At 39.4% G+C, this 18,327-nt stretch overlaps 2 protein-coding genes and 19 non-coding genes across 24 annotated transcripts; 1 reads left to right on the top strand and 20 right to left on the bottom strand.

The window, feature by feature from the left end:
* Positions 1–23: 23 nt before the first annotated feature.
* On the bottom strand, positions 24–111 carry trnay-gua (transfer RNA tyrosine (anticodon GUA)). The gene is given in 2 exon segments: positions 24–59; positions 75–111. It is a non-coding gene; the product is annotated as a tRNA-Tyr (tRNA).
* Positions 112–183: 72 nt separating this feature from the next.
* trnay-gua (transfer RNA tyrosine (anticodon GUA)) lies at positions 184–271 on the bottom strand. The gene is given in 2 exon segments: positions 184–219; positions 235–271. It is a non-coding gene; the product is annotated as a tRNA-Tyr (tRNA).
* Positions 272–358: 87 nt separating this feature from the next.
* On the bottom strand, positions 359–446 carry trnay-gua (transfer RNA tyrosine (anticodon GUA)). The gene is given in 2 exon segments: positions 359–394; positions 410–446. It is a non-coding gene; the product is annotated as a tRNA-Tyr (tRNA).
* An 88-nt stretch (positions 447–534) lies between these two features.
* On the bottom strand, positions 535–622 carry trnay-gua (transfer RNA tyrosine (anticodon GUA)). The gene is given in 2 exon segments: positions 535–570; positions 586–622. It is a non-coding gene; the product is annotated as a tRNA-Tyr (tRNA).
* Positions 623–709: 87 nt separating this feature from the next.
* Positions 710–797, bottom strand: trnay-gua (transfer RNA tyrosine (anticodon GUA)). The gene is given in 2 exon segments: positions 710–745; positions 761–797. It is a non-coding gene; the product is annotated as a tRNA-Tyr (tRNA).
* Positions 798–885: 88 nt separating this feature from the next.
* Positions 886–973, bottom strand: trnay-gua (transfer RNA tyrosine (anticodon GUA)). Its single transcript is given in 2 exon segments — positions 886–921; positions 937–973. It is a non-coding gene; the product is annotated as a tRNA-Tyr (tRNA).
* Positions 974–1,060: 87 nt separating this feature from the next.
* trnay-gua (transfer RNA tyrosine (anticodon GUA)) lies at positions 1,061–1,148 on the bottom strand. The gene is given in 2 exon segments: positions 1,061–1,096; positions 1,112–1,148. It is a non-coding gene; the product is annotated as a tRNA-Tyr (tRNA).
* An 88-nt stretch (positions 1,149–1,236) lies between these two features.
* Positions 1,237–1,324, bottom strand: trnay-gua (transfer RNA tyrosine (anticodon GUA)). Its single transcript is given in 2 exon segments — positions 1,237–1,272; positions 1,288–1,324. It is a non-coding gene; the product is annotated as a tRNA-Tyr (tRNA).
* Positions 1,325–1,411: 87 nt separating this feature from the next.
* trnay-gua (transfer RNA tyrosine (anticodon GUA)) lies at positions 1,412–1,499 on the bottom strand. The gene is given in 2 exon segments: positions 1,412–1,447; positions 1,463–1,499. It is a non-coding gene; the product is annotated as a tRNA-Tyr (tRNA).
* An 84-nt stretch (positions 1,500–1,583) lies between these two features.
* On the bottom strand, positions 1,584–1,671 carry trnay-gua (transfer RNA tyrosine (anticodon GUA)). Its single transcript is given in 2 exon segments — positions 1,584–1,619; positions 1,635–1,671. It is a non-coding gene; the product is annotated as a tRNA-Tyr (tRNA).
* Positions 1,672–1,758: 87 nt separating this feature from the next.
* trnay-gua (transfer RNA tyrosine (anticodon GUA)) lies at positions 1,759–1,846 on the bottom strand. Its single transcript is given in 2 exon segments — positions 1,759–1,794; positions 1,810–1,846. It is a non-coding gene; the product is annotated as a tRNA-Tyr (tRNA).
* Positions 1,847–1,934: 88 nt separating this feature from the next.
* trnay-gua (transfer RNA tyrosine (anticodon GUA)) lies at positions 1,935–2,022 on the bottom strand. The gene is given in 2 exon segments: positions 1,935–1,970; positions 1,986–2,022. It is a non-coding gene; the product is annotated as a tRNA-Tyr (tRNA).
* Positions 2,023–2,109: 87 nt separating this feature from the next.
* On the bottom strand, positions 2,110–2,197 carry trnay-gua (transfer RNA tyrosine (anticodon GUA)). Its single transcript is given in 2 exon segments — positions 2,110–2,145; positions 2,161–2,197. It is a non-coding gene; the product is annotated as a tRNA-Tyr (tRNA).
* An 84-nt stretch (positions 2,198–2,281) lies between these two features.
* trnay-gua (transfer RNA tyrosine (anticodon GUA)) lies at positions 2,282–2,369 on the bottom strand. The gene is given in 2 exon segments: positions 2,282–2,317; positions 2,333–2,369. It is a non-coding gene; the product is annotated as a tRNA-Tyr (tRNA).
* An 87-nt stretch (positions 2,370–2,456) lies between these two features.
* trnay-gua (transfer RNA tyrosine (anticodon GUA)) lies at positions 2,457–2,544 on the bottom strand. The gene is given in 2 exon segments: positions 2,457–2,492; positions 2,508–2,544. It is a non-coding gene; the product is annotated as a tRNA-Tyr (tRNA).
* An 88-nt stretch (positions 2,545–2,632) lies between these two features.
* trnay-gua (transfer RNA tyrosine (anticodon GUA)) lies at positions 2,633–2,720 on the bottom strand. The gene is given in 2 exon segments: positions 2,633–2,668; positions 2,684–2,720. It is a non-coding gene; the product is annotated as a tRNA-Tyr (tRNA).
* Positions 2,721–2,807: 87 nt separating this feature from the next.
* On the bottom strand, positions 2,808–2,895 carry trnay-gua (transfer RNA tyrosine (anticodon GUA)). Its single transcript is given in 2 exon segments — positions 2,808–2,843; positions 2,859–2,895. It is a non-coding gene; the product is annotated as a tRNA-Tyr (tRNA).
* A 102-nt stretch (positions 2,896–2,997) lies between these two features.
* Positions 2,998–3,085, bottom strand: trnay-gua (transfer RNA tyrosine (anticodon GUA)). Its single transcript is given in 2 exon segments — positions 2,998–3,033; positions 3,049–3,085. It is a non-coding gene; the product is annotated as a tRNA-Tyr (tRNA).
* Positions 3,086–3,172: 87 nt separating this feature from the next.
* Positions 3,173–3,260, bottom strand: trnay-gua (transfer RNA tyrosine (anticodon GUA)). The gene is given in 2 exon segments: positions 3,173–3,208; positions 3,224–3,260. It is a non-coding gene; the product is annotated as a tRNA-Tyr (tRNA).
* Positions 3,261–3,598: 338 nt separating this feature from the next.
* Positions 3,599–10,677, bottom strand: arfgap1 (ADP-ribosylation factor GTPase activating protein 1). 4 transcript variants are annotated; one of them, XM_061290533.1, is made up of 13 exons: positions 10,465–10,676; positions 10,066–10,134; positions 9,700–9,809; positions 9,291–9,462; positions 8,888–8,988; positions 8,734–8,820; positions 8,530–8,644; positions 8,405–8,461; positions 8,279–8,311; positions 7,405–7,461; positions 6,556–6,615; positions 5,680–5,735; positions 3,599–5,593 (listed from the first exon to the last, which is right to left on the bottom strand). In XM_061290533.1, exons 2-13 carry the CDS (start codon positions 10,123–10,125, stop codon positions 5,254–5,256), a joined length of 1,248 nt encoding a protein of 415 aa, XP_061146517.1. In that variant the 5' UTR covers positions 10,126–10,134; positions 10,465–10,676; the 3' UTR covers positions 3,599–5,253. The 4 variants fall into 4 exon arrangements, with proteins under 4 accessions (XP_061146517.1, XP_061146518.1, XP_061146519.1 ...); XM_061290534.1 differs by lacking the exon at positions 7,405–7,461 and having other exon boundaries at positions 10,465–10,677; XM_061290535.1 differs by lacking the exon at positions 6,556–6,615 and having other exon boundaries at positions 10,465–10,677.
* A 1,142-nt stretch (positions 10,678–11,819) lies between these two features.
* LOC133161848 (ammonium transporter Rh type B-like) lies at positions 11,820–13,398 on the top strand. The gene has a single exon (XM_061290532.1). It carries the CDS (start codon positions 11,883–11,885, stop codon positions 13,323–13,325), a length of 1,443 nt encoding a protein of 480 aa, XP_061146516.1. The 5' UTR covers positions 11,820–11,882; the 3' UTR covers positions 13,326–13,398.
* Positions 13,399–18,327: the final 4,929 nt, after the last annotated feature.

Below are 18,327 nucleotides of genomic sequence, written 5' to 3' on the forward strand. Positions count from 1 at the left end.
TAATCAGGGTAGGAAAAATCAACTCCTTCGAGCCGGATTTGAACCAGCGACCTAAGGATACCAGCATCCTACGCCTACAGTCCTCCGCTCTACCAACTGAGCTATCGAAGGTGCATTTATGCATGATGACCAATTATCTCCTGAGCGTGCGATGATTAATGAAATCACCGGTGGGGAAAAAATTCCTTCGAGCCGGATTTGAACCAGCGACCTAAGGATGTCAACATATTGCCGCTACAGTCCTCCGCTCTACCAACTGAGCTATCGAAGGGTGTTGACAGCAATGTTGTCTCATTCTTAGAATACAACCAATTATCCCCAATAGCACAAAGTCAAACGATGGAGTAAACAAGTAAATTCCTTCGAGCCGGATTTGAACCAGCGACCTAAGGATATCAACATCTTGCTCCTACAGTCCTCCGCTCTACCAACTGAGCTATCGAAGGCTGTTGACAATGCTGTTGTCTCATGCTTAGAATACAACCAATTATCCCCAATAGCGCTAAAGTCAAACTGTGGAGTAAATAAATAAATTCCTTCGAGCCGGAATTGAACCAGCGACCTAAGGATGTCAACATGTCACTGCTACAGTCCTCCGCTCTACCAACTGAGCTATCGAAGGGTGCTGACAGCAATGTTGTCTCATTCTTAGAATACAACCAATTATCCCCAATAGCACGAAGTCAAACGAAGGAGTAAACAAGTAAATTCCTTCGAGCCAGATTTGAACCCGCGACCTAAGGATATCAACATCTTGCTCCTACAGTCCTCCGCTCTACCAACTGAGCTATCGAAGGCTGTTGACAATGCTGTTGTCTCATGCTTAGAATACAACCAATTATCCCCAATAGCGCTAAAGTCAAACGGTGGAGTAAATAAATAAATTCCTTCGAGCCGGAATTGAACCAGCGACCTAAGGATGTCAACATGTCACTGCTACAGTCCTCCGCTCTACCAACTGAGCTATCGAAGGGTATTGACAGCACTGTTGTCTCATTCTTAGAATACAACCAATTATCCCCAATAACACGAAGTCAAACGATGGAGTAAACAAGTAAATTCCTTCGAGCCGGATTTGAACCAGCGACCTAAGGATATCAACATCTTGCTCCTACAGTCCTCCGCTCTACCAACTGAGCTATCGAAGGCTGTTGACAATGCTGTTGTCTCATGCTTAGAATACAACCAATTATCCCCAATAGCGCTAAAGTCAAACTGTGGAGTAAATAAATAAAATCCTTCGAGCCGGAATTGAACCAGCGACCTAAGGATGTCAACATGTCACTGCTACAGTCCTCCGCTCTACCAACTGAGCTATCGAAGGGTGTTGACAGCAATGTTGTCTCATTCTTAGAATACAACCAATTATCCCCAATAGCACGAAGTCAAACGATGGAGTAAACAAGTAAATTCCTTCGAGCCGGATTTGAACCAGCGACCTAAGGATGTCAACATATTGCCGCTACAGTCCTCCGCTCTACCAACTGAGCTATCGAAGGCTGTTGACAATGCTGTTGTCTCATGCTTAGAATACAACCAATTATCCCCAATAGCGCTAAAGTCAAACGGTGGAGTAAATAAATTCCTTCGAGCCGGAATTGAACCAGCGACCTAAGGATGTCAACATGTCACTGCTACAGTCCTCCGCTCTACCAACTGAGCTATCGAAGGGTGTTGACAGCAATGTTGTCTCATTCTTAGAATACAACCAATTATCCCCAATAGCACGAAGTCAAACGATGGAGTAAACAAGTAAATTCCTTCGAGCCGGAATTGAACCTGCGACCTAAGGATGTCAACATCTTGCTCCTACAGTGCTTCGCTCTACCAACTGAGCTATCGAAGGATATTGACAATACTGTTGTCTCATGCTTAGAATACAACCAATTATCCCCAATAGCGCTAAAGTCAAACGGTGGAGTAAATAAATAAATTCCTTCGAGCCGGAATTGAACCAGCGACCTAAGGATGTCAACATGTCACTGCTACAGTCCTCCGCTCTACCAACTGAGCTATCGAAGGGTGTTGACAGCAATGTTGTCTCATTCTTAGAATACAACCAATTATTCCCAATAGCACGAAGTCAAACGATGGAGTAAACAAGTAAATTCCTTCGAGCCGGATTTGAACCAGCGACCTAAGGATATCAACATCTTGCTCCTACAGTCCTCCGCTCTACCAACTGAGCTATCGAAGGCTGTTGACAATGCTGTTGTCTCATGCTTAGAATACAACCAATTATCCCCAATAGCGCTAAAGTCAAACGGTGGAGTAAATAAATTCCTTCGAGCCGGAATTGAACCAGCGACCTAAGGATGTCAACATGTCACTGCTACAGTCCTCCGCTCTACCAATTGAGCTATCGAAGGGTGTTAACAGCAATGTTGTCTCATTCTTAGAATACAACCAATTATTCCCAATAGCACGAAGTCAAACGATGGAGTAAACAAGTAAATTCCTTCGAGCCGGATTTGAACCAGCGACCTAAGGATATCAACATCTTGCTCCTACAGTCCTCCACTCTACCAACTGAGCTATCGAAGGCTGTTGACAATGCTGTTGTCTCATGCTTAGAATACAACCAATTATCCCCAATAGCGCTAAAGTCAAACGGTGGAGTAAATAAATAAATTCCTTCGAGCCGGAATTGAACCAGCGACCTAAGGATGTCAACATGTCACTGCTACAGTCCTCCGCTCTACCAACTGAGCTATCGAAGGGTGTTGACAGCAATGTTGTCTCATTCTTAGAATACAACCAATTATCCCCAATAGCACGAAGTCAAACGATGGAGTAAACAAGTAAATTCCTTCGAGCCGGATTTGAACCAGCGACCTAAGGATATCAACATCTTGCTCCTACAGTCCTCCGCTCTACCAACTGAGCTATCGAAGGCTGTTGACAATGCTGTTGTCTCATGCTTAGAATACAACCAATTATCCCCAAAATTAAGCCTGATATTGCTTTACATGTGATAGAATGGTGGCGTAAATAAAGTCCTTCGAGCCGGATTTGAACCAGCGACCTAAGGATATCAACAGCTTGCCCCTACAGTCCTCCGCTCTACCAACTGAGCTATCGAAGGATGTTGAAAATACTGTTGTCTCATGCTTAGAATACAACCAATTATCCCCAATAGCACGAAGTGAAACGGCGGAGTAAAGAAGTAAATTCCTTCGAGCCGGATTTGAACCAGCGACCTAAGGATATCAGCATATTGCTCCTACAGTCCTCCGCTCTACCAACTGAGCTATCGAAGGATGGGGTAATGCCGCCTCATTCTTACACTATGACTATTTATCCCTGCTTTAGTGCTTTTACATGACTAATGAAATCAAACGGTGGTGCTCCTTCAAGACGGATTTGAACCAGCACCCTAATGATATCAGCTTACTACTCCTACAGTCCTCCGCTCTGCCATCTGAGCTTTCGAAGGGTGCGATCTAAGGATTCCGGCATATTGCTCCTACAGTCCTGACAGACTGCTGCACCAAAACAGCACAACAACACTTCTAAATTCTCGGAGATATGATAAGAGTCTCATGTTGTGCATGTTTTTTTTCCCATGAAAACAAGGTCTAAGAAGACAAAATGCCAGTGAATGTACAACCCAATTTATTCAACACAGAGATCATGTATACAGGTTAAATATCCACAGTCTGTGGCCTGTAACACAGGCTTGCCTCATGGGATTGCTGCTGGTGAAACTTGGAAGGGAGCAACTTGACAGAACCGCACTTGAATAGACTGAAGATTTTGAGGATTTAACAGCTGAATGTTTTAATTTTCACACTACAGATCTCATGCATAACATCAAAAATAACATCTGTCATGAGAAACATTAACATAGCATAATTGCAATGTTTTACAGGCACAGCTGCTGAGCAGTTTTTTTTTTTAATGTAGAGTTAGGTTAAGATTATAGAGCAGAATCAATTTTGTCTCGTGTTTGTGTCAGCACCTGGATGCATTTTGTTTAGCATTCAGCGACTTACCCCAGCAAGATATTGGAGAATAATGTTTTTAAAAGAATATTATGGTGTGTATATATCATGCTGTCATGACACGGGGAGGAACAGAGTCCTCGAAGAGCTCGGAAGTGACAATTTACAAACACGCATAATATGAGATTTTCCATTTACAAACATGTAAAACTCACGGCATCACATGAACAAAGTCACAACAAGCTGACATGAGCAAAGAGGGGTTTAAGGCTTTAACACATCAGGATACAGGACAACTGTTCTTGGAGTGTGTGTGTTTTTTTTTTTTTTTTATATCATAGTACTCTACTGACAGTGAGGCAATTTAAAGTTGCTGCCATTCCTTTTGTCTTGTTTTAACATAAGATGAAATCACCATCATAATGCGGACACAACAAAGAAAGACATATCGCATATTGTATAGTAATTTCTTTGAGGTAGAAACGGAATAGAATAAGGTTTTCTTCATCAAATACGACTCAAAGGTGGATTAAAAAAAAGTAGATATCTTGCACAAAGCATTTGTCTTCCCAGAAAAGCACCAAAAACATTGTTTGTTTACCATATGTGTAAATAAATGTGTTTTAATGATTATAACGCGGATCATCCGTCCGTCTCTGGATGCATCGTTTTAATTGTCTCATTGCCATAAGATGGCAACAATTTATGTCTAAATGAAACTCCTCAGCTCACGTCAACATACTTCAGTCGCCACTAGATGGCGCCTGATCACAAAACCAGGCATTAAGTGTCCTGCAGGGAATAAGGATAGGTGCAAATAGACAAATCCGTGACAGCAAATTTGCATTTTTTCACTGATTCATTTATGCACACTATCAGTGCGGGTGACCACAAGATCAAGAATAGCACTAGCCATTCTGTATTTACAATGATTTACAGTACCAACAGTATCTCATGCGTCATTTTCTTTTAGAAGTGAAATGAGCAGCAATATTATAATGTAACAAGTATACAGGATGAACATTGACTTATTTAGCAACGGGGCCGATACCACTTTCTGTCATGGAGTAGTCAATTGGAATCTGATATACACTGATTATTTTTTGTCCTCGGGGCCATATAAAACAAGTCCGAGTCAATATAGTTGTCATTTTTATGAATAAGACTTATCATGCAGTTAATGTAAACCTTGGGCACGTGTTTAACGTAGAGCATTAGAATGGACTGACAGGAAGTGTTGGGCAAAACACCTCCTTCCCAGTGCTGGTGGGATGATGAGTGAAAAAGAGGCAAAGGGTTGGTGAGATGATTACCAGTCTGCATTCCCCCAGGCTTCCTCGGCAGGTTTCGTCGGACTCTTTTTGGTCTTGCCATCTGCTTTCTCCCAGTTGTTGTCCCAGGCCTCCCAGCTCTCCTCTGTGCTGTGTTTGTTGTTGGACGCCGCATCTGAGCCCCAATTGTCCCAACTGTCAGAGCTCTTCTTTGCAGAATTATCTGCAATGGTCCAGCTGTCACTGCTTGGGGATTTCTTTGCTTTTAGGGAGCTGTTGCTACCAAATGTTTCCCAGAAGTCCTTTGAGGGAGCCTGGGTGGAACTACCCTGATATCCCTCGGTAGCATCCATGTTCTGGTAGCTATCTCCAGCGGCCCTAAACACAAGGATACAATTTCACATTACAATTAAATTTGGGGTGTGGCATTTCTACTCGGCTACTTTATTTCAATGTATAACTACCCGTCTTCTGGTTTTCCCGAGAAAAGATTGGTCAATTTGGCACCAGCTCCCTGCACCTAAAGGAGACACTATACTTTAAAATAGATAGAAAGTTGACACACAACAGTTATCTTGTGCATTCAGTGACTACCAACGTCTTTTTTTTTTAAAATATTTATCAATAACATTTAATATTTAATGTATATGTAAGTCTTGACAGAACAAGAGACAGTGATGATAGAATAACAAATGCTGTGTGTCAGGGTTTTCCAAACTATCTTGATTGTATGATTATGTTGGAATGTAACCCGTAATAAATAACCTAGCTAGAATAGTTTTATGCTTATGCTGGAATGTAACCTGTAATAAATAACCTAGCTTGTCCCATCCTACACAACGTTGTAAAACACCCCCTGCTATGCTTTGACTAGAGGTCAAGGGCTTTCTCTTCTCTATCCAGTCCACTGTCACCCCCACCCTGTTTCTCTTAATAAAAATGCTCTTGCAAGAGGCCAGAGTCAGACCTCATTCGATCATCGCTGTACGCACAGCGACGAATGGACTTTCCACCTGCAGGTGTTTAAAAGGACTTGCTTGTCTCCCATGTGGTTCTTGCAAAATAAGTTAGAGTGAGCACCATTCTAACACTGTGCATATAAATACTCACCACCAAAGTACAAATGGCAGCAAGAAAAAAAACAGAACATTTCATTAATATACACGTACATACATTTTGCAACAAAACCAGTCTCTTTTGAGGGTGGGAACAAGGGCACGTGCCTTGCACAGTTATTGTTTTACAGTGGTATATTTTTTTTAATACTAATTATTACTGTTGTACGCTCACAAGACTGGTTTTGTCCCTTCAGTTTGGCAGAGCTCTGCCATCCATCCTACCTTGTTTGCCAACTCAGAGATGCCGACTGTCATTTCATCTAGCAATTTGCCATCTTTCACCTGGATGAGCCAAATTGTAATAATTTCAACAAATCGTATGAATACATTTTTAGTACAGTTACAGTGGATATAAATAGTCGATACAGCCCTTGCGATGATATGCCAGGATTTTGTGATGTTTATTAAAAGAATTGCGGGAAGCTAGAAGATGGTGTGCACATTTGCGCAACCACATTTTCCCAACTGAGCTGAACAGGTCATAGGTCAACATAGGTGATTTTTTTTAATGATTTATGTTGGTTTTATTTTTTACATCATAAAAATCTGGCATTTGAATAGGGGCGTGTGTAGATTTCTTTTCTTTTAATCCACTGTATATTTAAAACAGCAATGATTTTGGGCTGATTATATTTATTACAAATGCCTCAAAAAAGTTAGTTAAATGCAAAGAAATGCGGCTACAATCGTTTTCAATAAGGGGAAAGAGAAGCGCATGCTGCAGGTGCCTAATCCATGTCAACTATACATTATAAGGCAAAAGACTGATTTTAGATATGTATAACTTCATATAATATGGTACAAGCAGGTGCATAGAACGATGGCCCAGAACCAGAAGGGGTGGAGAAAAGAATTGACCATTACAATTCTGCAAAAACAACTTCAATCTCCATATCCCCTAAACTAGTTAGAAGATTAACTTAATAATGTACTGGTTTTGTCTTATAATGTGAGTTCACATGAAGCCGTTAAGCAAGCAGTGTCAAAAATAGCACATTCACATCTAAAACTGTTTTCTTTTTAAATGCTGCAACCCACCACCAAACGAACAATTTCAAACATCAATGTTACCTTTTCTTGGGTAGGTTTGATAACACTTTCATTTATTGTGTGTCCTAACTCTGTGGCCTAGTGGGAAGTGAGAGGGAGGGTCACTTCAATTAAACATTCATACTGACAGTTTGGCATGAAGTGACTAATGACGCTCAACAAGAACTTGTCTGTGTAATGGCTCACAGACCGCTCTAGCGAATATAGAGGCATGGATTTAGGATTCAATGTAAGGAAACCAATTAAGGGTGGGTGAAAATATTCTTGTGCCATTACACCATGACAATACAAAAAAAGCAAAACTATATAAATGGTTAAAAAATATTTTTTTAATCTCCATCCACTAATACAGTGACCGATGGGAGAAAATTAAAAATGTATTCTTTAAGTTATCCATAAACTCATAGCACATATTCTATGATGCAAAAGCCAACAACCCACAGGTGACAGCCACCATTTGTGAAATGTCTCTTTGCTAGCAAAAAAAAAAAGATCTAAATCGTGCAAGCAGAATAATCCAAAAATAAAGTAACACTAAAATAAATGTGCACTAAGCAGAAAATATTCTCATGCAGACACATTTTCTTTCTTAAATGACATGACACAAATACAAACATGATGCAGGAAAAGTCTCATGCGCTCATTTCTTGCTTTACCGGTTCTGGGGGCGCTTTATAGCCCCTTAACTACATCCAGAGAAGGCAAAGAGATATTAAACGTAACTGATTAGAGCTCATCATGCCTTTAGATTTGAAATGTGCAATGAGGCAAGTATTTTTGGTATTAAATAAACAAAGCATTCAGTCTATGTAAAAGAAACTAGTCATACATTTAATAATGTATGTCATCACTTTTGTGTGTACCTCAAAGACGTCACCAACCATATCAGTCTTACCTTCAAAGTTGCTTGATTTGCCAATTTTGTTGTCTGGGTGGGAAGAAATATGAATATGTTAAGAAGTATTTGTCTCCAAAATGTTACCACTTAACTGTAGTGGTGCAGCAAATGTTGGATTCTTACATTATCTTTTGCTATGGAAGCAAATTTGGTGGCCCCAACAGTGAAATTGCTCCAACCCTGCAAAACAAAAAGAAAGCAGGATAAATGAAAAGCTATGACAGTCAAATGAAATGCTGACTGTTTACTGAATAAATGGAGGTCATGGCATTGTTTATGAAGTCATCTTCCTTCTTTTCAGGGGTCACTGTGTTGCCAAAGCCAACATAGCGATTCTCTTGATTCCCACTGTAACCACTTCCACTGAAAAATAGATTAATCAAAGTCATAAACTTCTTAAAAAGAAAAAAAAAAAATGGAACAATCCTTGATAGGACGATCACGTTGTCAACCTCTGATAAGAGTTGACGTCATCACTCAGCCAGTCTTCAAATGCTTTATCACCAGATGTGGCGGAGTTCACTCCAGAACCCCCGGAACTGTGGCGCATATTCGCAGTATTAATGACGAGTCATTTCCTGGAAACAAATTTCCCTTCGGTCTTACCGGTGAGAGGATGAAAGGCTGCTTTTGGGTTGAGGTGATGCCCAATTTTTGGCAGATGATGTTTCAATTGACCACTCCTTGCCCTCTGCTTCGGTGGCAACCTGACACATCCAATAATAAAGATGAACAACAGAAATGTTATGTTTCTCGAGATGACATTAGATATTGAAGTTGAGACAACCAGGCTGGAAATGTCAAAACAAACTGACACAAGATTTTACAAATATTAATACTCTCCATTATCATTAATATTGTTTTTACATTTCCTAATCACCTTGGACAACTTTGAGGAAACAATCATTTGCACCACTTGCATACTTAAATGAGATGCAACTGCCAAAAATGTTAAAAAAAAACTGACGGAACACCGTTATCGCTTAAAGGAACTCTCTTGTCAGCTTACCTTGTCCCTGAATAGCGCAGCAGCTCGGCTGTTATACTTCTCCTGTAAATTCCAGTTGGGATTGTAATCATCTTGGAGTTCGAGAAACAAACGAAATTTGCCATTCCCTCCCGCTTTCATCTTCTCAAGCTCAATATCTTTCCACTTGTCCATAGTGACAGAACGTACAAAACTGTAAACAGAAAAGAGTTGTTTCACCAAACGCTACAATAAATGTTTTAGAAACAAAAACACAATAGGCGAAGTCTTTTGGTAATCATTTGTATTTTATTACGCTGTTATTAGCTAACTGCTGCGTTACGTGGCTTACGATCATTTAAGGGTGTGTCAAGGATGCAGAATCATGAATTGAGGTCAAAGTTGAAAGCTGTTGCTCATCTCTGAAAACACATGAGATCATTTTCTCTACCTGAGATGTACCCCCAAGCCTCTGTGTTTTCCAGAGCATTCCAGACATATCCAGATTCCATAGGTCACACTAACCCACTGCGGGTTGAACGCCCCACACTCAAAGCACAACTGTGAGGGATAAAACAAACATTCAGTATTCATTAGATATGGTTGCAAAGTATGCCGTTAGAGCTTGCAGACACAATTAATATTAATCGTACTCCTGTATTCATTGGTTTGGTCCCCTGGGGAAGAAAGGTCGCTTTCTTTAATGGTGATTTTACAGCAGCATTCGCTACCCACAACACCACATTTGTTTTTCTAAGTGGTTTCAGTACATGTGTAGCTAGCAACCATAGCTAACTGGCTTCCTCTGTGGACTTACATTATTTTCATCTTGCGTTCTGACTTCCTTCAAAACTCTTCTTGATCTTGGACTGGCCATGTTGATTCACTGGCAACAGATGGAACGGGATGTTAATACGGTGGCGCTGTGCTATAAAGTGACTTCTAATAATAAACATTGTGTTGATGAAATTTTAAATATATTTATTGCATAAGTCGGAGAAATACTATTAGTACAGAACATTGTTGCTCATCAATGAGCATGGAATCTACAGATTTAATCTATCGACGTTTACCGCACGACGTGTTAATTCTCAACATTTAACTATTTCACTTGTCTTGAGGTGTTGCCAAATAGATGGATAATCAGTCGCGTTTATGATTTGATTGAACACCGACAAGGCTAGGTTAGCCACCGAGCTAGCGCACTAAGGCTTACCTGTTGGGTTGGCGAGCAACAATGTCAGAAGATGCGGCAAAATACACCACACACGTTTTACTTTCCTCTCAGATGTTAAGATAGTGTGATGGGGCGACTTTAAAGGGCTGTCAGGCCAACAGAAATAAAGAAAATGAACTATTGCTCTGTCAAACACCGGCAGCCATGTTGCTGTTTGCATACGTGGGCAGTGCAATGCATTGTGGGATTCGTTTCTTCTTCCTGCTACTATTTCGCCTCAGGTTTAAAAAGTCGTGACTCAGCGAGTCTGGCGTTAAAAATAAGAATAAATAACATCAGACAAATGAATGTGTCATTTGTTCACGTCAGCGTGCAGCATGAAGTGATCAGAAGGTTCTATAAACTATAATTTGTTGGAAAATACCGTTTGTCAAAATGTCTTGATTCAATTTTGAAATTCATTTTTCTCAAGAAATCATTTATTTAAATTCAGTATTAAAATTTGTGATATTAAAATTGAACATTTAACATTGTTTTTTTTTTCGGTAATGCATACAAACTTTAATTAAAAATCAAATTGGAATTGTTTATTTGATTATTTGTTTAATTATATGATAAATACTAAATATGGAAAGGTGTTCTGTTTTATCAGGAATGTTTCTGTTTTTATTTTTTCTTCATTTTATGTTTTTGGTTTGGTTTTGGAGATTCCATGGAGACATGTCACAAAATAAACATGCATTTTGTTCAAAAGTAATATTTGCTTTGCTATGTTAAACTGAAGTTTGTAATAAATAACAATAGGCCGGACAGTATTATTAAAAAACAAAACTAAGACTTACCTTTTGAGTCTTAGTTGAACATTATTTTCTCTTTGTATGAAACTGGTATCTTTTAATTTGTACTTGACCATTTATAAACCGATGTTTTGATTACTGTAATCTGTTTTATGTGCTGATTTTATGGGTCTTGATTCATCCTGTCTTATAATAATCTTTATAGTTATTTTATATAATGTTATCACGCTGGCTTTCATTACTCTCATTTTATGTAACTGTTCAGTCTTAAATTGTTGATATTAACTCTGTTTTTTCTAAGTAAAGCACTTTGCGTGAAGTAACAATGTTTTTAAACAAAAAATATTATATAAAATAAATAAATATTGATTAATTGATTTACTTGAAGTAAAACAACTGCTGTATTATAAAGCATGTATTTTATATATTACCTTTTTTTTTATTGTGATACAGCCGAGGGGGGGGGGAGTTTCCACTTATAAGGGATTAAAGTGCAGTCCCCTGAGTTGATACGTTGTTAACCTTAACCTATAACCTGCGTGGACTGGTGCTCTTTTACCATTGTTATTAGCCTTCCTTATCTGATTAAACTGATTATAAAAGGAGCTATTAGTGCAACCGAGCGGGTATGAGATCAGACCGCCGTTTGCGTTCGTGACCATGAATACGTCAACAAGTTTCCGAGTGCGTCTTCCAGCATTGGTGTTAGTGTTGGAAGTGATCATCTTGACTCTATATGCCGTCTTTGTCACTTACGATGACGACGCCAATGCCAAGATGCAAAACAATGAGACCGAGGCGATGGACAACAGCGTGTATCACGACTATCCTTTCTTCGCCGACGTCCAAGTGATGATCTTCGTCGGCTTCGGCTGCCTGCTGGCCTTCTGCCGCTTCTACGGCTTCAGCGGAATGGTCTTCAATTTTCTTACGGCCACCTTTGCCATCCAGTGGGCAATCGTCATCCAAGGCTTCTTCCAGTTTTACCACGACGGCAAAATCCACCTGAGCGTCGTCAATCTTTTGTATGCAGAATTTGCATGCGCTGTGGTGCTCATCTCCTTTGGGGCCGTGCTTGGGAAGACCAGTCCGGTGCAGCTCCTGGTAATGGCTTTGCTGGAGATCCCCGTGTTTGCTGTGACAGAGTGGGCTGTATTGAAATACATCCGGATAAATGACGCCGGCGGCAGCATTCTTATTCACTTGTTTGCCTGCTACTTTGGTCTCAGTGTGACTTTTGTGCTGTACCGCCCGGCCCTCTGTAACGGCCACTCCAAAGAAGTCACCAGTTACCATTCTGACATCCTCTCAATCATGGGAACCTTGTTCCTCTGGGTGTTCTGGCCTTCCTTCAACTCTGCGCTCACCTTAAAAGGCGACGATCAACACCGAGCGATCCTGCACACTTTTATCGGTCTGAGCTCATCCACTCTCACGGCGTTCGCACTTTCCGCAGTGTTCAATAAGAGAGGCAAGCTCACAATGGCCGACATCCAGAACGTGACTTTGGCAGGTGGTGTGACAGTTGGAGCGTCAGTGGACATGATGATTTCTCCTTCAGCCGCCTACGCTTTGGGCATCATGGGCTGTGTCACTTGTTTCTTTGGGTACAAGTACCTCAGCCCCTTTTTAGCACGAAACTTGAAGATCCAAGACCAGTGTGGCATTCACAACCTACACGGACTCACGGGGCTCATTTCATCCACGGCCGGAATCTGTGCCATCCTGCTAGCGACCGAGGAAACCTACGGACCCAGCATGTACCAGATCTTTTCCCACTGCGCTCCACCTGAGGGCGATCCAAAACTGCTGGAGCTTCAGATGCTGATCCCCGGGTTGAAGCCGGGCTTGGGGCGTACGGTACAAGAGCAGGCTCTCTACCAAGTGGCAGCGATCTTTTCCACCATTGCACTTGCTACTGTTGGTGGACTGCTGACCGGTTTGGTCTTGACACTGCCAGTCATGGCTTCGCCATCGGATGAAGACTGCTTTGATGATGAGGCGTTCTTTGATTTGCCTCCAGATTTTAATGTACCGGAAAATATCAAGAACTCTCTCACCTGCAATGAAGTTGGTGTCCATAGAAATAAATTAGCTCCATAAAGTCTGAGCAGACACGCTGATGTTTCCCTGCCATTGTTTACATATAATATGAGTCAACCAATGTGTAAACTTCTAATAGGTGATTTATATGTTGTCAATCATTATGACTGTTTTTTCTATTTATTAAATACATTTTTAAAAATAATAAAGGTGACGACTCCTTTTTTGAAATACAAACAATAATTGGTATTACTTCAACACAGGTCAACAAATACTATTTTGTTAATCAGTCTAGTTTATTTATTGAGTCCTTACAGTAAAACTAAGCAGTGCACAGTATAAGTATGTGCACAGTTGGAAAGTTGCATGGCTGCTTTTATGCAAATATCTTACTTTCATCATCAGTACCCCATTTCCTTTGATGAAGCGCGACTGCTTATCATCGGCTTCCGGAAGGTAACGCCACTGTGTGAGATAATAATGTACCCATTGGCACCTTACCTACAAACCAAAATTCAATCTTGAAAAAGAGACTCGTATTGCCACCCACACTAAGTCACTGATTAGATTAGAAGAACAATCAGTCAGTCATTTAATAAAAGCACAAAGACTAATCTAATTTAGGTCAGAATTTTGGCCAGTGAATTTCCGACATGTAGTAATAGTCTATTACATTTTCAAGATTATTTCATATTCTTGTCGTGTGCAGTCCTTAAAAACGCGCCGCATGCTAAAATATAGTTTACTCTACATAGGTGCCTTAAAAAAGTTGTACCATCTCTAATACATTTCATGCTTCTTACCGGATATTTCCAAGCCTGATAATGCAACATTCCTCAAAATCAAATTTGTGGCAATAATAGTCATCACCAGTGTTAAACCAGATGATACACACGTCACAAGCTTCCCTGTATTTACAGTGCAATATTTTGAATGATAATGAACTTAGATAGAAACACAACTATCTGATGAAACTATGTTTTACAAAAGTATTTAAAATTTTTCCACATAAGTATTTATCGCATGAAATTGATACTTGATACAGTATCATGATATTGTATAATACTGTATTTTTATTGCCCAAATTCAATCCATAAATCATGGCAATCTAATCGTATTATTTTATTCCATTACAATATGATGGTACACTGGTTAGCACAGCCGCCTCAGAGGTGCAGGGTTCGAGTCTGACTGGAATGTGGACTGGGATGAATAGAGCACACTTATTGATTAGATAACGATTTAGATCATCAGCTCTGATTTAAAGATTATATAAATAAAAGGGAGATCGGTAAAAACATTTCTTCAAAATATCGTTTTTAATCATTATTATTAATGAACTGTAATCATTTATAACTAGTGACACTCATTTATGTGAATACATTTTTGTAATCTCTAAATGTATCTAGGTAGAGTACATATTTAAATGATTTTAATTCTAACTTACTCTCGCAACTTTGCTAGCTACTGAGATACTAACATTTACAGTAATCAAACGGATCAGTGTTAATTCAGTTTATGACCTTTGGCGGTGCATATAGTCACTTTTTGAACTTTCATATTTAGTTTGTGGGTCAGGTGGCAAAGCATACAGTATTATCGCACACATGTAGTGGCATCACCTTTGAAATGCAGATAATAAGCAGCCATTTTTCATCAAAAGGAAAAGGCGACTGATGATTAAGTAATACTTAGGTGTCGTATTAGCCTCAAATCTTCAAACTGTGGTTTATTGTACACATTTTCACCATGAGACCTAAATACGCATCTCAAATTATGTACTGTATAGAATAAAAATGCATGAACAATACCACAAATCTATGTTGTTTAATGTTTAAGTGTTTAAAAAAAAGGGTCTGCACATTTACCTTGTTAAGCATTTATTAACTACATAGAAACAACAGTCATAATGATTGATAACTATTAGAAGATTACGCTTTGAATGATTCACATCATATATAATAGATAACAGTAAAGCATCAGTGTGGCTGATCAGACTTTATGGAGCGAATTAATTTTTATTGACATCAATGTTATTGCAGGTTAGAGAGCTCTTGATATCTTCCAGTCCATTAAAATCTGGAGGCATATTAGAGGCTTTTGTGCTGTACACCGTAAGCCCGGCTTCAACCTGAGGATCAGCATCTGAAGCTCCATCAGCTTTGGATTTTCCTCAAGTGGATTGCGGTCTAGGTCTAGTACATGCTGGGTCCATAGGCTTCCTTGGTTGCTAGCAAGATGCCAGAGATTCCAGTCTGTGTAGATTGCGAATTCCACACCGGTCCTGGATCTTCTTACTTCATGCCAGAAAGGGCTTGAGAGACTTTTAATTAAAAAAATAAACAAACAAGCGACACAGCCCATGATGCCAAAGTGTAGGCGGCTGAAGGAGAAATCATCATGTCCACTGACGCTCCAACTGTCACACCACCTGCCAAAGTCATGTTCTGGATGTCGGCCAATGTGAGCTTGCATCTCTTATTGAACACTGCGGAAAGTGCGAACACCATGACAGTGTATGAGCTCAGACTGATAAAAGTGTGCAAGATCGCTCGATGTTGATCGTCGGCTCTTAAGGTAAGCGCAGAGGTGAAGGAGAGCCAGAATACTGAGGGCCGGGCGGGACAGCCCAAGTAGAAGTAGCAGGCAAACAACTGAATAAGAAAGCTGATTGACATTGGCGTCTGATATCATACCCGCTCATTTGCTACTAATAACTCCATGTATATGTAATCAATTTGATCAGATAAGGGAAGATAATAACAATGAGCACCGGTTTCATGCAGGTGACAGGTTAAGATTAACAAAATATCAACGCGGGGAATTGCCCTTTAATCCCTAGAGCAGGGGTGGCCAACCCGCGGCTCGCGAGCCGCATGCGGCTCCTTGCCGGGTTTCATGCGGCTCCTTTACGTTCATATCAACATTTGTGGGTTTATTTGTTTGTTTGTTTGTTTTTGTACGGGTTCGCTTCGCTTGAGTTCAATATGGTATTTTCGTCAAAGGCTGCGTGTTCGCTTCGCTTGAGTTCAATATGGTATTTTCGTCAAACGCGCATGCGCATGAGGTGAAATCCCGCAAAGGAGGAGGGGCAAACGCATTCGAGGAAACAATTAGTGTCAATTTCTAGTTCATGTGTGGTCATGTGTATGATGTGGCTCTTTGCGGTACACAGTAAAAAATGTGGCTCTTAGTCTCTGACTGGTTGGCCACCCCTGCCCTAGAGGAACATTATTCCTCTTCTGCTGTATCACAATAAAAAAGATAATTCTGTACACCAAAATACCAATTTTATTACAACACATTTATCTTACTTGTAGTCAATCGGTATTTATTTGTTCAGTATGTGTTTTGCACAAAAATTGTATTACTAGGTCACATAACGTGTTTGCCAAATTCATGCAATATTTACACACATACAGCAGGGACCGAAAAGAGAGCTAAGAACATACAAAATCAAGAGTGAGCTAAATTATATATATATATATATATATATATATATATATATATATATATATATATATATATATATATATATATATATATATATATATATATATATATATATATATATATATATATATATATATATATATATATATATACGCATGTTTATCTATTTTAAAATATTGGTTTGAATGTGGTTGATTATTCAAGATAAAATTGATGAGATTAAGAGTAATATGAATGATACAAAATAAGACAAATGGCGAATCAAGAGCTATAAAAATATGATCACTAAAAGATAAGCACAAAATAAAAGCGAAAAGTTAACTTTAAAAAAGATGAAAACAACCTTTCAATTACATTTGAAAATAGAACGAGACTACAGACTAGGTCTAAAGGTACGTTTCGAGTTTACGTTTAAACATCATTTGGCATTAACCCCAAGGACATCAACCAATAAATGATCAACAGTGCCATCTTGTGGTTAGAAGTTGACAGTTCAACCTGCCACGGCTCTTCTCAAACACGATTAGCATAATATTGCGCAATGTCTGCGTTGTCGCCAGTTTTGGTGCGCTTGGTTTGCACAGAAGCATACACATCCATCACGGTAGTATCTGAATGCGCGTTTTTTTTGTCTTTCTCTCCCAATGCATCTGACTGAAACACGGCTGAGTATTCAACCAGAGGAGAACTGCAAGCAGACTTGTTCTTGGAGCTCTTTAGGTCCAGGTTGGCGTAACAGTCTGGACTTCGCGGCTGAAAAGAGAAAATAAAGAGGATCCCTATGTAATTGCTTCACTTCATTTTATTTTCAACTACATGGTGATGGTAATGTGCTAAATTCCTTTTCGTTGTTTTTGCAATAAAATTGTATTTAAAGAAATAATAAACCTGCGAGTCAGGGCTTGGGCTCAGTGGATCATGCAGAGATGACGAACTGACTGTCAAGCGTGAAGGATTGATTTCAGAAATTGCAGTTGCACCTGAGAACGAAACGTTGAAAGTTGACACAAATCCAGAATGCAAGAGGAAAATTCCCAAAATGACTTACTAGTTTGCATACAGCTGACGTTTCCATATATTGGATTATCACTCATCTGTTGGACACTCTGACTAAACAGCACATAAAAGAAATGTGTTTTAGATCGAGGGTTGCAGTTTTAGAAATACAAATATCCTATATTATTTGGATTAGGCACATTTTAAATACCTTTGTCTTGACCAACATTTTTTGTTCTCTGATGAAGCATACAGAGGAACAAAGGAAATATTAGATGACCAAAATACATTTGTTGAACAGTTTTAAAGGCAAACAAATTGATTACCTGAGCAACATAATTTTAAAACACAAAAAATAATATTGCAAGAAAATGACAGTATCAGTAATCCACTGATCACCCAGAAGCAGAAGCCAGAACCATCTGGCAAAGGAGAGAACAGAAATGACCTGATTACAGATTCATTATATAATACATTATATGAGAAAAATTGTTACGCGAATAAACATTTTACTTGCGGGATTATTCATTGGCGAACCTATTTCATAATTTTGCCAGTTTTTGTGTTGAGCTTTTATTGTTTCAAAAAAGAGCAAGGATGAGACAACAATGAC

Source organism: Syngnathus typhle, linkage group LG11 (assembly GCF_033458585.1).
Source record: "Syngnathus typhle isolate RoL2023-S1 ecotype Sweden linkage group LG11, RoL_Styp_1.0, whole genome shotgun sequence".
Lineage (NCBI taxonomy): Eukaryota > Metazoa > Chordata > Actinopteri > Syngnathiformes > Syngnathidae > Syngnathus > Syngnathus typhle.